This window comes from Mustela putorius, unplaced genomic scaffold (genome assembly GCF_011764305.1).
Source record: "Mustela putorius furo isolate JIRA1106 unplaced genomic scaffold, ASM1176430v1.1 tig00003909_pilon_pilon_pilon, whole genome shotgun sequence".
In the NCBI taxonomy this organism is placed as follows: domain Eukaryota; kingdom Metazoa; phylum Chordata; class Mammalia; order Carnivora; family Mustelidae; genus Mustela; species Mustela putorius.
In genome coordinates, this window is record NW_025422057.1 from 31,811,387 (window position 1) to 31,829,114 (window position 17,728).

At 42.9% G+C, this 17,728-nt stretch overlaps 1 protein-coding gene across 2 annotated transcripts in view; it reads right to left on the bottom strand.

Annotated features, from left to right (window-relative positions):
- Positions 1-17,728, bottom strand: part of ENTPD1 (ectonucleoside triphosphate diphosphohydrolase 1) — a 93,038-nt gene that overhangs the window by 19,708 nt on the left and 55,602 nt on the right. For both annotated transcript variants that reach the window (XM_013054699.2, XM_004749620.3), the window contains exons 3-7: positions 10,256-10,373; positions 7,779-7,929; positions 5,759-5,918; positions 4,409-4,648; positions 2,602-2,859 (exon numbers count right to left, since the gene is read on the bottom strand). In XM_013054699.2, coding sequence (XP_012910153.1) covers positions 2,602-2,859; positions 4,409-4,648; positions 5,759-5,918; positions 7,779-7,929; positions 10,256-10,373 — 927 coding nt within the window. The remainder of the gene's footprint in view (positions 1-2,601; positions 2,860-4,408; positions 4,649-5,758; positions 5,919-7,778; positions 7,930-10,255; positions 10,374-17,728) is intronic.

Consider the following 17,728-nt stretch of genomic DNA (forward strand, 5'->3'; position numbering starts at 1 on the left):
AAATAGTTATGCTTCCAGACACAGGACTGGGCGGTGGGAACTTCTGCAGGTATAACAGCCTAGAGAAAGGACTGTTAGGAGAAAGAAATAACCTTACTTAGGACCCACCTGGTGCTAGGGTGTGTTAGCTTTCTGCTATTGGCAGTGATATGCTGGAGGTGGCTCTTCCCACTCACAAGAGCTAGCTGTTAAAATTTGAAGAGTTCTGTGAGCCCGCTGATTAAGCTAGGCCATGGTATGAGTACTTCTACCACATAAACTGGCAAATGTCACAAAGCGGCCACTACATCCCCAGAGAGCTGGTTAGTAGACACTTACCAGTCTGCTACCATTGATTGGCTTATCACTCACAGCTAGCAATGAGATAGGCACTTCTGTCCTCATTCTATAAATGAGGAAATAGGCTCAAAAAGTCTTTAGACCTTAGGGAGAAATTACAGATGGAAAAACAAGTTTTGTAACAGAAACTGACAAAGCAGGAATAGGTACAGGTATCATGCTAACCCTAAGGGCTATATTCAGAGGAAAAAGATCCTATTCAGGGAAAAGCAATGAGCTAATCCAAGAAGATTGTCAAGCTGAGGTACAGAAGGCTGTGAGGAGACCAATTTCAGTGAGGGACTAAGAGACCAAACAAAGGCATCCCAGGGGAGCTCAAGCCTCCTTCACCCCTTCGAGCTTCACCTCTCCCTACCTAGGTTGGAGGAATCACTTTCAAAGGCAAGAAATTCCACTACTGCCATCCTCAACAGAAAGGGTTTGCTCAAGCTTGAAGACAGGAATTGGGCTATATTTCCCAGGAGGTGAAATGTTAAAGTCAATACACGGGGCGCCTGGGTGGCTCAGTGGGTTAAAGCCTCTGCCTTCGGCTCATGTCATGATCCCAGTGTCGGGATCGAGCCCCGCATCAGGGCTCTCTGCTCCATGGGGAGCCTGCTTCCCCCTCTCTCTCTCTGCCTGCCTCTCTGCCTACCTTTGATCTCTGTCTGTCAAATAAATAAATAAAATCTTAAAAAAAAAAAAAAGGTCAATACACAACAGTATTTTTCCTTTCCTTCAGAGGTAATTCCTATCAGGGACTGGAATGAAAAGGGCCCTTGGCTGTCCCAGCATCCCTAGCCACCTTCCTCCCTTTCATGGCCCTCTCTTCTATCATCCAGCAGATTCAAGGCAAGGGTGTTGGCCCAAAAAAGTCCAACATGGGCAACCAGTGCCAGCTTAGGCATCCAGGTGAGGTTCTAGTTGGTTCTGAATTTAGGTTTAGAGCTAAATAATCTCCAAGTATTACTCTGCCAGGCATTGTCCTAGCATGTTATTTCCCTCAGGAACCTCGAGGCGAGGAGTAACTGTGGTCTGGGCCATGGTAAAGGTAAGCCTGGATCGATGGTGCCACCCATTGTTGTTTTCCCAGAGATGATAGGAATGAAGAGCTCATATAGTTCTCAAGTGGCAAAGCCAGATTTTAAACCAGGTACAATTACTACAAGGACTGCTTTATTCAGGGATCTCTTTCTGTGACAATGGGCTGAGCCAGGAGACTTGGGAGAAACCTCTCCTTCTGGGGTCCCATAGGAAAGTTGAACCTCCCTTCTCACATGCTGTTTTCTGAAAAAGGGAGAAAGAGTGTGAAGGCAGACAAAAGCCTTTGTTTCTATGTATGATATCTTAAGTAATTAAAAAGATAATGCATATATGTTATTTAGTCTGTAACTGACTCTTGATTGGTGGTAAAGAATTTTGCAATATTCTGCTAAACTATGATTACAATAATGCTTTGTATCCAGGACCAAAATATGAAATTTGAATTGTGAGTAGATCAAGGGGTACCTCTTCTACCTCTGCTCAAATATTTTATCTTATTTTAGAGTAATTAAGAAGGAAGTGGAGCTGGGATTCAAAGAGCCCCCCAGCTGTTCAAAATGTAATACAAATGATGCTATCCTCAATATTTTCTTGGGATTTCTTGAGTTTTTAACTTCAGTTTATAGAGGAAAGCCTTTAGCTGAGACATCTAACTGCTGCCTTTCCTTCTTCTGACATTAAGAAGTCAGATCACTGACGTCAAGTAGCAGATCCCAGTGGGTGTGCCTACCCAACAGCCGCTCCTTCTTCTAGCTTACAGATTCCTGATTTCACCCATGTAGAAGAAAGCACTATGTATAGGAAAGACTCCCCAGTTCCAAGGATGAACAGTCATTAGTCTAAACCAAACACAGTAATCCATTCCCTTTTATCACAGATTGGTTTAGAAGTGTGTATTTCACAAATTCTGGCCAATGACATCTGAAAAAGACATTTGTTGGTACTTCTACAAAACGGGACAGAAATGTAATAAACAGAAACTTCCTTCTTTCTTTTTTTGCATGTGAAACAGTAGCTGCCATCTTAGCACCACAAATAAAGGCCAAGAACATAATGGAAAAGCTGATCCCAAATCCTGATATTGTTAAAGCAAAGAACTAACCTGAATTATCTACCTAAAGACTTGTTATCATATGGGAAAAAAATAACCCTACTACTTAAACCCTTCATAGGCACCTACTCCACAACTTGCAACCCAAATTGTCCTAACCAATATACCTTATTATTTTACAAACTTACCCCAAAATCCCCGTGAAGTGATGGCAAGAAGATCCCATTGAAGGAACAGTGGGAGTAAGGGCAGTGACTGAAGTTGAAGAGTTGAAGGATGCTTTTCTGGCATTGTTGATAATTTCCAGTACCCTGGATTTGAAACTGATCGAATGGAAGAGTCCTCTCATATTTCTTGGTGCAGGGGCTACTGTAGAGGTCACTTACGTTCATTACTGTCTCGTATCCAGGGTGAAAGCATGGATCCCTGAGGGTTCCGTTTGTATCCTGAATGGAAAAATCACTTGAAGACATCATGTGCAAACGTTCTGGGTACAAAAAGCACCACTCTGACTTCCCTAATGTGTAGGAATTTTATAATATTATTATACCAATATTAGCATTGGTATCAATATGCCCCTGCCATGCCTTTTTCACCCTTGGGAACAGTCAGATACGTATACTAGGTACCAGAAATGGTATCAGATGTGAATGAACTTTTGCTATTCATAGAAAGCTAATAGAGCTCAAGCTGGCAGAAATGCCATTAGTTTGAAATGTCCCCTAGTGCTTAGTTAGTAATGAAATAAATAGGTCAGAAGCAGAGTCACAAGAAAATCTCTCAAGACTCTCACAAGTCTGAGCCTTGGGTATTTCTCCAGGAGAAGTCTGCCCATGCCCTCCACACCAATCTCCAAGCAAAAAATCAGAAGCAACATGCCTTGAAATTACCTTAGATCATTTAAGCCAGGAGTATCAAAATGACTTTTAACCTACAGCCTGATATGTTCAAAGGAAGAAAGGGGGCTTGGCTTGTGTGAAGAAAAGGGGCTCCTCGGTGGAGGCTTGGGGCTCAGTAGGTGTCTCTCAGCATCCCCTATTCCAGTGGGAGTTACCTATTGACAGTGCTTCTGAAAACCAGAGCAGGAGCTTTAGAGGAGAGCAGAGAACTGGTTGTCCTTTCAGTGGAGACAGGGAACAGCTGGGTGTGACAGCCTTGCTGTGTGTGTGTTTGTCAGGGTGTGCCTGGTACTCACATGATTTTGAGTATGTTTAACTTTCCTTGTCTTCAGAAGACAAAAAGCGTCTGGGGACAAACGCGAAGTGTTGATGGATAAACTCTTGTGTTTTCTCTAAGTGAAATTTAGAGATTGTTTCTAACAACCTGTTTTCTATTGCTGTAGGAAATGGAGACTTAAAAAGTGCTAAGAGCTGTATCCCTGGGGCTAATAATACTTATATGTTAATAAAAAATGTATTTGGGGCGTCTGGGTGGCTCAGTGGGTTGAGCCACTGCCTTCAGCTCCGGTCATGATCTCAGGGTCCTGGGATCGAGCCCCGCGTCGGGCTCTCTGCTCGGCGGGGAGCCTGCTTGCTCCTCTCTCTCTGCCTGCCTCTTTGCCTGCTTGTGATCTCTCTCTGTCAAAAAATAAATAAAATCTTTTAAAAAATGTATTTAAACAAAAAAAAAGTGCTAAGAGCTTTTAAATTACACATTCTTCCCAACAATACCTGAGCATGTAATTTTCACTGTCAAGGTCAGTGAAATGACTGAGAAATTGTTTCTCAGTCATTAAAAGGTCTGAGAAATTATTTGCAAGAAAGGAATTGAGTCGTGTCCTTGGAGAAAGTGCAGTAAACAAACACAGGAGGTAATGTCTGGATGGGACGATTCACAGGGGTCGACCAGATGTAGTTAGATATCCTGCTTGAGAAGGTTTGGAAAGTACAGTAACCAAGTTCAGACCAATTACTGAAGTAGAAAGAGACAACAACAGGATGTGGGGGCCGGTGGCCCAGATGTGGGGAGGGTGGGTCTGGATTCAGTTATACTTGCCTGAATGTCCTTGGCCAGTTTCTGCCTGAGTGCTTGATCCTTCCCATAGCACAAGAAGCTGTGCGTGTACACGCTGTAGTCCCTGCCATAGAGGCGGAAGTGCAGAGCATTGCTTGGAGACTCGATGTTCTTGTCTTGCGGCACAAAAGTGATTTGTGTAGAGGCTCCCCCAAGGTCTAAAGCCCCGTAGGTTTCAAGAGCAGTGTCTTCATTCGGCCTCAGGTTGAGCCAACTCGGTTTCTGAAAGAGAGTACAGTCAATAGCGGTAGCAGTCTCTGGACACCGGCTTCACACTGTATCTTACACTCGGGGACTGCCTAGGGTGAGGGAAAGGATGCATAAGGTGACACAAAGCTCACTGGACACTTCTCAGTCAGATCAACAAGGAACATCAGCAAAGCAGGAAAAGAGGGGCTTCAAAGATAGAGCTCAGGGTGCCTGGGTGGCTCAGTGGGTTAAGCTGCTGCCTTCAGCTCAGGTCATGATCTCAGGGTCCTGGGATCGAGGCCGCATCGGGCTCTCTGCTCAGCAGGAAGCCTGCTTCCCTCTCTCTCTCTCTGCCTGCCTCTCTGTCTACTTGTGATCTCTCTCTGTCAAGTAAATAAATAAAATCTTAAAAAAAAAAAAAAGATAGAGCTCAGACTGCAGCAACCCAGAAGTGGCAGAGTCAGTGTTTATAATCAAGGAGTCTGAACTGAAAAGACTCAAGTTCAAATCTCCACTCATTTGCTCATTAACCATGTGACCCTGAGCAGATAACTACCTTCTCTAGGCCTCAATCTGAGACTTGAAAATGAAAGAATTCCTCATGTAGTTGTTCTGAAGACAAAATCAGACAGTACATGAAAAGTGCTTATGGGGCATCTGGGTGGCTCAGTGGGTTAAGCCTCTGCTTTCAGCTCAGGTCATGATCTCAGGGTCCTAGGATCAAGCCCCACATTGGGCTCTCTGCTCAGCAGGGCACCTGTTTCCCCCACCCCTCTGCCTACCTCTCTGCCCACTTGTGATCTGTCTCTCAAATAAATAAATAAAATCTTTAAAAAAAAAAAAAAAGAAAAGTGCTTAGCACAGTACAAGACACATAGCACTAGGCAAATATTAGCTAGTCTTATTTTTAATGATAGATATTTAATTTCCTTCTGCCTCCCTAAGGTGAAGATATGATTTCCTTATTCTCCAAAAGGAAAAGTTCTTGTAATAAAATTCTTGCAAATGTGGGGATAAATTAACGTGTTCATTCACCCAGCATTCATTCTGGCTACAGATCCCTATACTGCCTAAGACCACAACGGCATTGACATCCCCCCCCCCAACCCTGGGGAGCTACCTCCCTGGGTGCGAGATGATCACCTGAGTGAATTTGCCCAGCAGGTAGTTGATGGTAATCCAGCCATAGGCACCTTCCTCTTGGCCGGTGATGATTCTGGCACCCTGGAAGTCAAAGTGGTAGTTGCTGAGGCTCCTCGCCACCACAGCCAGGACCTTGTCTGCCAACTGCTCATTTTCTATCCTGCGCAAAGGAAGAGCTGTGTTTACCAGTTTTGCTTGAATAACTACAAGTACTCCTTTTAGTCACGGCTTCCAGCAGTTCTCCTAGGAAGCGAATCCTAACTCCCTGGAATAAACGAAGGGATGGAGGTGCCATCTGTCTGAGGCTGTCTGAGGAGCCCTCCTTTTGGGTGAGGCAGAACTAGTCTTTTGGCCCTCCTCTCCAAATCCAGATCCTTCCTGTCCCTACATAGACTGCTCTTCCTAAAAATACCTTTTTTTGTTGTTGTTGCTCCTAAATATTATCAAAGTAATTTTCATTTTTGTGGTGGTGGTGGCTAGATATTGTTTAATCACTACATCTGGAGATGACAAATGCTACATTAGCCATCACTGGTGGCTTCCAGCTGGTTCCGGAGTCAGGCTCTGCTTGAGGTTTTTAATTATGGCTGTAGCAGATACCAGGTGGCAAATGTCCTGAGACAGATACCCAACCTCCAGTAGGGGGGCAGACTGGGGAAAAAAAGTCTGCCTCATATTGTACTTTAGTTCCTGGGTCTGTCTGAGATGTTGAGACCTAAAGAAGGAATCTTCCAGTGTTGTCCTAGTGAAAATGGGATGCAATTACTCCCAACACTGAGAGGCTCTGGGCCAGAGATGCCGCCTTCCAACCAGCACTGAACCCTCTCAACACTCATCCGAATAGCTTCACATCCTACGCCTGGCTTCCCTGTCCCCAGTTTTCCTCCCTTTCTCCCACTCCCAATCCACCTCTTTCCCAGTGTGACCAACAGCTTCCCATTATCTCTCAGACGAACACCAAATTCCCAGCCTGGCCCACAAACCACTTTGTGAGCTGGCCCCTGCCTCTTCGGAGTTCCACTCAGAATCCTGGCTTTACAACTTACCAGGCTGACTGACCTGGGGGTGACTTACCCAACATTTGTAAGTCACGGCTTCCTTATCTGGTTAATAATAGTTAATAATGCCTCTTCATAGAGTTGTGATGACTAAGCACAGGTCTAACAACATAGCAAGGGCTCAACAAATTCAAGCTGCTTCATCATTTTTTTATTATTTTTTTTACTATATGTAGCCTATGTTCTATCTATGCAGAACTATTTATAGTCCTCTGAATATGCCCTGGTCTCTCACTCATCCCTGCCTTTGCACGTCTACTAGAACACAAGCTTCAGGAAGACAGGGACTTTGTTCTCTTCACTCCTGTATCTCCAGCACTTGGAACAGTGTCTGCCACAAAGCAGATGTGGAAGAAACATGGGTAATGGAATGTGTGACGTCTTCTCCACCTCTAATAGGCCCTTTGCCCGCCCTCCAACTCATCCTTTGTGATTCAGCTCAAGTGTACTCTTCTCCCATTCTGAGCAGGGCCAACTATGCTCCCATAGTATCTCTGAGCACTCCTCTGCTAAAGAACTGATGACCTGTATTGAAACTCTCATCTCCCATATGGGTACTAAGCGGTGACCAAAGAAGATGTGCTACTTGTGATTATTTGGGTCTTGGGACATCTGTGGCTCTCCTCTGGTCTTTCTCCTCCTAGATACTGGATGGTTAACTTGGTAGCCTCAAATCCCAGAGAACACAGGCTCAACATTGCTCTTTGTGCCCCAGCCCCCTTGAATTCTCTGCAGGGAGATGGGCAGGAGGACTTTTTCTTTTACACACTTGGACTCCCACCATTACACATACTAAGAGTTTGGGGGTTGTACCCACTTACTGAGATTTTCTTCCTGCAGTGTGGACATGTAGGATGTTTAGAAGGTGGAGTGTTAGGGAAGCGTGGTGCTATCCCGTAACTTCAGAGGCTCTCACACTACCAGCCTAACCCCCGACAGTGTGTCCCCATGTGCTATAATACCTGAGCAAACGCATGCCTGCTGTCGCTCCCAAGTAAACAGGGGTCTCTTGGTGCCGGGACTTTGGAACCACTTGAGTGGCTCTTACCATGCATGCTGTCAGATAAGTGTCTATTTCACTTAATTTTTGAGCATATCCTGAGATTCCAGGACCTAAGGAAAGATGTAGATGCAAATGACAATCTTTTTTTTAAACGTACAGGACACACCTGAGCAGTATTAGAGCAAAACAGTGGCATTTTGTGAGAAAACCAAAGAAGACAATTTCTTGATGTAATGTAGGTTAGGTTGCTATACTTTGAGGGTAACGCTCTGAACCTGGCCTTGTTAGGATCTATTTTCAGACCTCGGGCTGGGTCTGTCACTGTTCAGTAATTTTGCCGCTGGATGGCGCAATTTTCACATTCAATTGCATAATCTCCCTAATAGGTTCTCACATTTTTAAAAGGGGGAATAACTAGAATTTAAATAAAAAATTGAATTAAAAAAATTAAATGGGGCTCTTATAGTTACCCTATAGATCTGCTTTTTGATGTTTATTCTACAAAACTGTAACTAATAACACTAATTCCTAGAAGACCTAAAAGGAGAAATAAGAAATTTAGAAAAATGAAAATAAACACCAGGCACACTGGCTTTTACTGAAAAGACAGTAACTGCTGCTAACTAGCTAAGTGAACATCGACAGTCCCCTGAAATTTCTGAAGCAGAGTTTCTTCCTTTATTAGAATAAACATGTACAGAATCCATGTCTCCTTGGCAATTTTTCCTCTCTGAAAACCTGGTTTCCCTAGTAAAACTGTTTTTCCGATTCCAGAGCAAAACTAACTGTTGCTAAGAACTTTTTTTTTTTTGTGTAAGTTATGCTTAACAATCTCAGCTCTCTTTAAATTAAAATAAACATCTACACTTTAGTGAAAATGTGCATTAAAGATCTTTGGCCAGATATGTGATCCATATTTTTCACAGATTTTTAAAAAGCCGGTTTAACAGTAATGAAATGAGCAGCTCTGAGTTATCAGGTAACTGTTTTGATTAAAAAATTCTGGCCTTTAAGAATTTTTTCCACCCACCTTTCATCTAAATATTTGACTAGAGAACTCTCTCTTTTGAGAGGGGAGAAGTCCTGCACTTCTTTGGCCAGACATATCTGGAATGAGTCTCAGAAAAAAAGATAGCTGCTGGATTTAAAAAAAATACCAACATTTCTTAAAAAATGGAAAGCAATGAATTAAATAGAAGCAAAAAAAAAAAAAAAAAGAGGGATTTGAGCTTAAGAAATGCTCAACCTTCTGTCTCACAACGGTTGGGGCCAATGTCTGAGGATATCAGGCTCCTGGGTAAAATGACTTGTTCCTTGGAAACATCTTCTCTCTACCGCTTTCTTGGGACACTTTGAAAATTGGGGGACCTCACAGACCATCAAAGTAAAAGTCAGTCTTCTGGGAGCTAAATACCTGTCTAAGAAATAGTGGGACCCTACCTCAAAAGGCCCAGAGAGATCAAGGTCAGAGAAGACAGTGCGGTGCAGTAACACTCGGTACATACTGGGGTGCTGAGTGGAGGGAGTGGAAAGGGCTGAACTGACAACATTAACCTGTTCTGTGAGTTTAGAAGAAAACTAGGGAGGAAAAAAATCAATCTGTAATGTGGTGATTCCGATAGAAGGAAGCATGGAGTGCAAGAAAGAGACCTAGACTCTTGTCCTGGGTTTGTTGCTACTTGTAAGTCACTAGTCTCCCAGGTTTTTGCTTCCTTCTTTGAAAACAAGATTTAAATGATCTGCAAGCTCCAGCCCTAGGTATCTGTGATTTCTTCCAAGCTGTAGCTTAGAGGATAAAGACTAAGGGCAACAATTCTTTGGACCAACAGCATCAACATCACCTGGGAACCTATAAGAAATGCAAATTCTGGGGCCTGTCCCAGACCTACTGCATCAGAAACTCTGGTGGTGGGACCCAGCATCTGTGTTTTTAAAAACCCTCCAGTTGGCTCTGCTGCAGATTCAAATTTGAGAGCCACTGGAGAAGTCGCGGGTTCAAAACTGGACAGATCTCCATTTGAACCCCAGTTCCATCACTTACTAGCTCAAGCAACCTTAACAAGTGGCATACACTCTCTCTATGTCAGTGCCCTCATTTAAAAAAAAAAGGGGGGGGGGAACAGTAGGACATATTTCCCAGGGAGACCATGAAGATGAAATCATGCATTTTCCATACTTGGTGCATAACACACAGATGTGTGATGGGAGCCACTATGACCTGACGACTTTTACATTTGTTTCTTCTTCAAGGGCTTCATCATTCAGGACTGATTTCATATTATTTGTGTAATGACAACAAAATAACAGCAGCAGCTGCCCCACGATGTTCTTCACTGAATGTCCTTTTTCTCATGTATTCCCCCCACCTGCCATACATGTTCTCACATATGTTCCTCTCATCCCCCACTGTCTCCCTCCCCTTTTCCTTCCTCTTACCTTTCAGCTTGCACTCTGTTACCTGGTGCACCACCCCTGTGTCGTTCTCCTTTTCTGCTGGCCACTTATAGATGTACAAACTTGTGTGAGAAGAGCCTGCATCCAGCACAATCCCATACTGAGGGGAAAAACAACAAGTCAAGAATTTACCAGGATTACATTATGCTTCCCCCTACTCCGCTTGTAACAGAAGGAAACAAAGACGAGAGTCTTCAAAAACACGAGGAGACATATTTTTTAAAAGATTTTATTTATTTATTTGACAGACAGAGATCACAGGTAGACAGACAGGCAGGTGGGGCGGGAGGTGGGGGAGGCAGGCTTCCTGCTGAGCAGAGAGCCCAGTGCAGGGCTTGATCCCAGGACCTTGGGATCATGACCTGAGCTGAAAGCAGAGGCTTTAACCCACTGAGCCACCCAGATGCCCTGAGGAGACATATTTTAATTCAAGATGAACATGGGGAGGGGTGGCCTGGTGTTGCCCTGATCATAAGAACTACCAGGACACCAATCTCTCTAGAATCATGGCTCGTAGTGCTGGTGGCATGTTAGAATTTTCCAGGCCTTACCCAGGGTGGGGCCTGAGCCTCCCTACTGATAATTATGAATATAACTATACATTGTATTTAATACATTTTAAAAGATAAGTATTTTCATGTTTTGGGCTCTTATGACTGAGAGGAGATCAAAGGAAGAATAAAGAGGAAAAGGTGGGAAGAAAGAAGGGGAAAGACAGCATGAGAAAGAACTCATTGGTCAGAGGCGAAAGGCGAAAGAGCCAAGTCTCCACATCACATTTCATGAGAATATTAAATGTACTGGGCAGGTGTTGCATGAAACGTTTGTGAGAGTTCTCTGATTTAACCCTCAGAACAGTCCTGTAGGGTAGGTACTCTGTTTATCCCTGCTATATATGTGAGAAATTAAAGAACAAAGAGGTTAAGTAGTTTACTCAAGATACACAGCTAATTGGTGAGAGAGCCTGGATTTGGATCAGAGTTAGACCCAAGATCTTATGCTCCATATACAGAGAAACATAGGAGCAAGGGCAGAACAATAGTTTTTAAACACTTTTAGTGCGGGATAACTACAGCAAAGTGCATCCCAGTGAATTCTGGCATATGTGCACACCCATTTACACCACACCACCAAGATCAAGATTCAGAATGTTTTCTACTGCCCCTCTCAGTCCGTTCCTCCTGAGGGTAACCATTGACTTGGTTTCTGTCCCCACGGATGAGTTTTGCCTATCTTTGAGCTGCTGTAAAGGGACTCACACAGTGTGCCTCCTCTATGTCTAGCTTCTTCTGCTCTTCCCTGTCTCCTAGATGCATCCTGACTGTGCGCAGCCATAGTTCATCCCTCTTCATTGCTATACAATAGTTCCTATTTCATTATATGCACTATGTTTTTGTCCATTCTACTGTTGATGACATTTGAGTTGCTTCCAGTTCGGCACTATTGGGAATATAGTCCCTGGGAACATCCTTGCCCATGTCATTCTTTGGATATAAGCTCATTTATTTTGGGTATTTACGTAGGAGTAGACTGCCGAATGCTCTTTTTGATCATTTAATGTTCATCTTTGGTTACACCCCTGAGTTTAATCAGGAAAAAATGCCATGGGGCTTGTAAGGAGAGCATGATAGTACCTGTACTTTAATTTATTATCCCTCTGCTAGAGAGAAACATGGAAGAAAGTAAACAGGGAAGCAGAAGGAAGAGAAAAAGGAGGCACGCCTAAAGTGTGAGCTAACCACTCCCAACACACTTTGTTGCTGTGGACCTCCAAGTGCCATCTGCCTCTTGATAATGCTTAAATCAGCAGTCATTCGATATATAGTCTCCCATACTGTCTTATTACCTGTTAAGAACCTAAGATCTTCCAGGGAGGAAAGAAGAATGGATTCAAGAGACCTCCTTGGACCACTGGCAATAGTTAATAGCTGAGTTTGCTTGGTGTCAAGCTTTATTCTGTTTCTCCAGATGAGGAGAATATCAGTGTGCAGCAGAGGGCAGATCCTTGGCCTTCTGCAACCTCTAGTGTTCTCAGCCTAGTTAGGCACAACAGGACTCCCTATGGCAAGGAACATTATGACCTTAAAAAGAAAAAAGCCTTTATACTTGGCGAGAGAGCAAGCTGGATAGACTCCTCCATAAACAGGCTTGCAGTGAGAGGAAACCAATGACTTAGGTCATAACTGTTGCAGGCCCATCAGGGAATGCCTGGCGTCGGGGGCCTTTGGAACCATGGGCAGTCTCCTGGGGTCGAGAGAGGCTGAGAGTTTACACAGCAGAAAATTCTGTTGTTTCCTAGGAGGGTCTGTGAATTCTTGCTGCCAGAAAATGTTCCAACCACAGTGGCCTATGATAAAATCTGAGGCAGCAGCAGTAAGCAAGCAGCCTTTATCTGGGATCAGGACATTCTATTCTTTGTTGACATGAAAGTCACTCTTCCAACGGAGCAAAGGAACCAGCCTTCCTTCTATCATCCTGTTTCTCGAAGGCCTTAGACAACGAGGTGGTGGAGAAATGAAAGTTTTTGCTACATTTGGTTTATCAAGTGTTTGAGCGGGAGGTGTGCTGTATTCTGTCACACAGGAGCTGAGGGCTTTCCACCTTATGTATACAGTGGACTGGAATGCTAACCTGCCAAATTGTGCCAAATATTTTTTCTCTTAGGAAACAGTTTGCAGCTTGAGGGACAGATAAAAGCTTGATTGTGTGAAAATTCTGTTTGGGCATTTTGGAAGTTTGCCTTTCATTGTTGTAAAACTCAGCATATTTACTCATTTTCATAGCTGGCCCATCTTAGAGCTATAAGTTTATTCTACATAATCTTCATATTTGAGAGATGAGAGACCGTGTCCAGTAGAGTTTAAGGACCTACTTAAGAAGTACAGAAGGTGAAAGCCTTCAAAGACCCATCTAGAGCCCGGGTAGCCGCCATCTTTTGTTACTTTTCACCATACCAGCATTTTCCAATGCATGTTCCAGAAAACACTAAGCCTGCAAGGATCTAGGCAAATAAGACTTCCCAGGAGTTTGGGGAATGCTGAGTGCTTTCTCTCTCTCTCCTGGGCTCACAAACCCATTAGGTAATGAATGCTTCAGAGAGTCTGGCAGTAGAGAAGCTTGCCTAACTTTGTTTGAGCCAGCATTGCCCTGACTCCATGATGACAGAATTCTGTTTAAAATAAAAATCTCTACCCAACAGAAAGGTTTTGACCAAAGCTGTGCCTTACACCATGCTAACACTCCTATCCAGTGTTTCTCTGTAGCTCATATTTTTAAAAGGCCTGTGAGTTCATTCTATACATTAATACATTAAAGAAAAATTAAATATATGTGTGGTGATGAAGAGATCTGACACTCCCCTAGGATTATTTCAATATTACTTTCTATTTTAAGAATACTAAAAGTTTACTAGATAACATCTAGTTAAATGAAGGGGAAGGGAAAAAAAGACATTTAAGATCCTACCAACTACATATCACTGTTACTTTGATTTATCTCCTTCCAGTCTTTCCTAAATACACAAATTTTTATATGGCTGCAATCTTACTGTGTATATACAACTTTATCCTGGCTAGTTTTTGATCATCCACATGATTTTAGCAATCATAACTGATCTTCATAAGTTATTCTGAGTGAACAAAAGCAGTGTTTCAGGGAAAGGAACAGTAAAAATGACCTTGCTTGGTTCACAGAGACACCAATGTAGGGCCGTTGGTACAGACCTGGCAATGTGGGTGGCCACAGACCCTGAGCTCACAGAGACTGGAGGCCATGGGGACCAAGACTCTCTTTAAGGTGGAAGCAATTCTACCTGCACAATGTCATAGGTCCAGTCATTGGAGTAAATCTCTCTAGATGCAGAAAGAAATAGAAAACTTGAGCAGCAGATGATCTGCTTCTATTCCTGGCTCTGCAGAAGTGGTTTGTTCTCATTCAGATCTCAACCCACTTGTCACCCAACTGTGAGCCTTCTGATTCGGAAAACACTCACCCTGACACTGGCCAGCTCTCAGTTCCCTATAAGACACATAACTTCTGTTCTAGAGCCTCAGCCCAGAATGCCCTTCACCTAAGATCCCAGCCTTCTCTGACCTTTTCAGATTTAATTCTACTTTTGTAATCCTTGGCTCAGAGTCCCCATATTTTGCTCTAAAAACAGGACTTACCATGATGCATAATTACATGTCTATATGGCTATTTGATTAATATCTGTCTTCCCCATAAGGATGTGAACTATATTAGGGCAGGGCTGTTTTGCTTACAATGGTATGTCCAGCACCCACCTCAGGATATCCTACCACATGTTAGGCACAAAGAAGGAATTCAACAGGCAATTGTTGAATTGAATGAATGAAGAGGGTTAGAATTGTATAATTTTTGAACTCCTTCCAGTCCCAAAAGAACTTAGTACTCATAGTCTAATATAAAGTAGTACCATCAAGATTGAGTTCCACCATCACTACTACCACTACCTAAAAAAACCCCCATAAACCAGGGAACATGGGCAGTGGTAAGATAATCAACTTCTCTCGGTCACTTCAGACATCTTGGTTCTTCAGAATCTTTCTTAAAAGTCCCTGTAGCTTTTTTTAACTGTACTTTTAGCAATGTCATCAGTTTGTCTCAGTGAGTCCTTTTGAATAAACAAAGCTAATCCTTTCAAATTTGACTCCGGTACTCTATAAACTCTATAAACAAATCAGGTCTCCATTAGCTACGGTAATGCTGGCAGGGCCTATGAACAATTAGAGACCATTTTCTGCTTTTCTTTTTTCTTCAATTAGAATTACTAGACTTTCGATACAAACCACGGTTTCACTGCTGTTTGTTAATTGTGGTAAAATACACTGAACATAATAAATTTACCATTTTAAGTGTACAGTTTTGTGTACAGTTCAGTGGCATGAAGTACATTAACACCTCGTATACCATCACAACCATCCAGCTCCAAGTATTGTGGGTTTTTTTTCTTTTTAAGAATTCTTTATTTGAGAGAGAGCACAAACAGGAGGAGCACAGGGAGAGAGAGAATCTTAAGCAGGGTCGGCACTGAGCGCAGAACCTGACATGGGGTTCAGTCCCACGAATATGAGATCACAACCTGAGCCGAAACCAAGAGTCAGCCACTTAGCCAACTGTGCATCTCTCCAGGTATTGTTTTTTAAACAAGACCACATTAAAATCCAGTGAAGTAAAAATAAGATAGATATTTTCCAGGAGTAATTTGAGGTTGAAAATTGGAGCAAGTCCTTCCAAATTCTCCATAAAACAATACAATCACAAATGCTTAATGAAGAATAGCACTTTAGTTCCTTGTGAAAAAGATGTATGATAATCAACTTCTCTTGGTCACTTCAGACATATTGGTTCTTCTTTCTAGCTGCTTCAGCAGCAGCTAGAAAAACTGCGATCACTGGCTCAGTGACCTTAACACATTAGCAACAAAGAAACTTCCCTAGAATTCATCTCCCTCGAAGCAATGTGGACAGCTGGTCTCCCCTGAGGGCTTCCGGTGTGCTGGCTACTCTGATAAGGGAGTCACTGGTATCATCCCAGGTAATCCTCACAACTACCTCCATTTGACATATGAGGAAGCTGAGGAATAGAGAGAGAGACTTACTTGCCCAAGTCTCATAGCAAAAAGTAGCAGATCTGGGATTGAAATCAAAACCATCTGGTCCCTGAGCCAACAGGCTTCCTCAGAAGTGGTAGCTGTTAATGAAGGCACACAGTTTGGTATTGGGTCAGTCTGGTGCCTTTGAGAGAACCTTGTGGGGATCTGTGTGTGTCAGCATGTGCAACATTTGTGCTAAAAAGAATATCTGACAACTCGCTAAATGCCAGTTTTCACTAATGAGCAGGAAATTAAGGGAGCGATGAACTGAACATATCTGAAAGCTACCTCCCCACCCAGGTACACCAGAACAAAGGGGGTTTCCCAGGGGACACTTAGGTACAGCTAAATGACTCTTCAGTTCATTAAGGCCTTTTTTTTTTTTTAAGTATTCATTGCATATCTATAGGATAGTGGTTCCCAGACTTTATTGGCTTGAGAATGCCCCAGGATGCCTGTTCAGTGTATAGATTCTCAGATCCTGCAACCTGCAACTGAGTAGGGTCTGGGGGTGAGAATAGGGAATGCTGATCTCCAAGGGACTGGGAGGCAGGGGCCTGACAAATCCTGCCATCAGGCTGGTTGTGCCATGCCCTTCACATCCAAGGAGGAGGCAGTTTTACATGTTCAAGATGTTACTCTGTTCACTGAGTCAGCAAACTTCTATGAGGCAACCAGCCAAGTCAGATTGCTGGTTGTAATTTAACATTTATTTTGTGATTATTTGATTGTTAAGTATCTCTTCCACTAGACCGTAAGTTCCATGAAAGTAAGGACTTTGCCAGTTTTGCTCATTGCTATATGCCTGGGGCCTAAAATAAGAATAGATAGTCAATGACTATTTGTTAAGTGAATAAGTTGAGTGAATGAATAATAAAATGCATTAAAAAAAAAAAAGATGAAACCCAGGCCCTATCCTCAATACCTTTATCACCTCAGTAGCTGGGCAAGTAAACAACACATCAGTACAATAAGGAGTTCTTGGAGTTTGCTAGATATGGCCTGGGCACGGGGCCACCACCGCCTCAGTAAGGCTAACCCCAAACAGGTAGGAAGATGACAGGACTGGATCATCAGGATGGGAGGGCTGACCCGGGTTGGGTTAGACAAGGATGATTAGATGGGAAGAAGGGGGTAGAAAGTGACAATTTGTGACAAGGCAGACAGGCTGCAAAGACGGTAACATATGAGCTACCAGTCACTGAGTGTCCTCAGTGGCCCAGGATGCCTGCTCATCACATCACATTTGCATTTATTTATCCTGCTTGATTCTTGCAGTAATCTATGAGATACCAAGCCTTGAGCAAGAGAAACTCAAAGGCCCTCATTTTGCTTATCTATAAGGTGAGGATAATCTTTCATTCCTCACAGCATTCCTGGAAAGAAAAAAATGTAAATGATTTATAAACTGCAGGCACTATATTTGAATGCTAGAATTCCTCAGGACTCCATCCTTGCCCTCTTCTTGCTTTTTACCCCCTTCCTATAATCTTATCCACGTCTAGGGCTTCTATTGAAGGCATTAGAGACATATCTTTAGTCTAGACCTGTACTATCTAATAAGGCAGCCACTAGCCACATGTGGTTCTTGAGCCTTAAAATGTTAACTGCAGTTGATCCTTGAACAACACAGATTTGAACAGTGCGGGCCTGTTCATACATGGATTTTTTTCAATAAATGCAGTAGAGTCCTATAAGTGTATTTTCTCTCCTTACAATTTTCTTAACATTTTTTCTGTAGCTCACTTTATTGTAAGAATACAGTATATAATACATACACAAAATATGTGTGATTCAACTGTTTATGTTATTGGTAAGGCTTCTTCTGGTCAATACTAGGC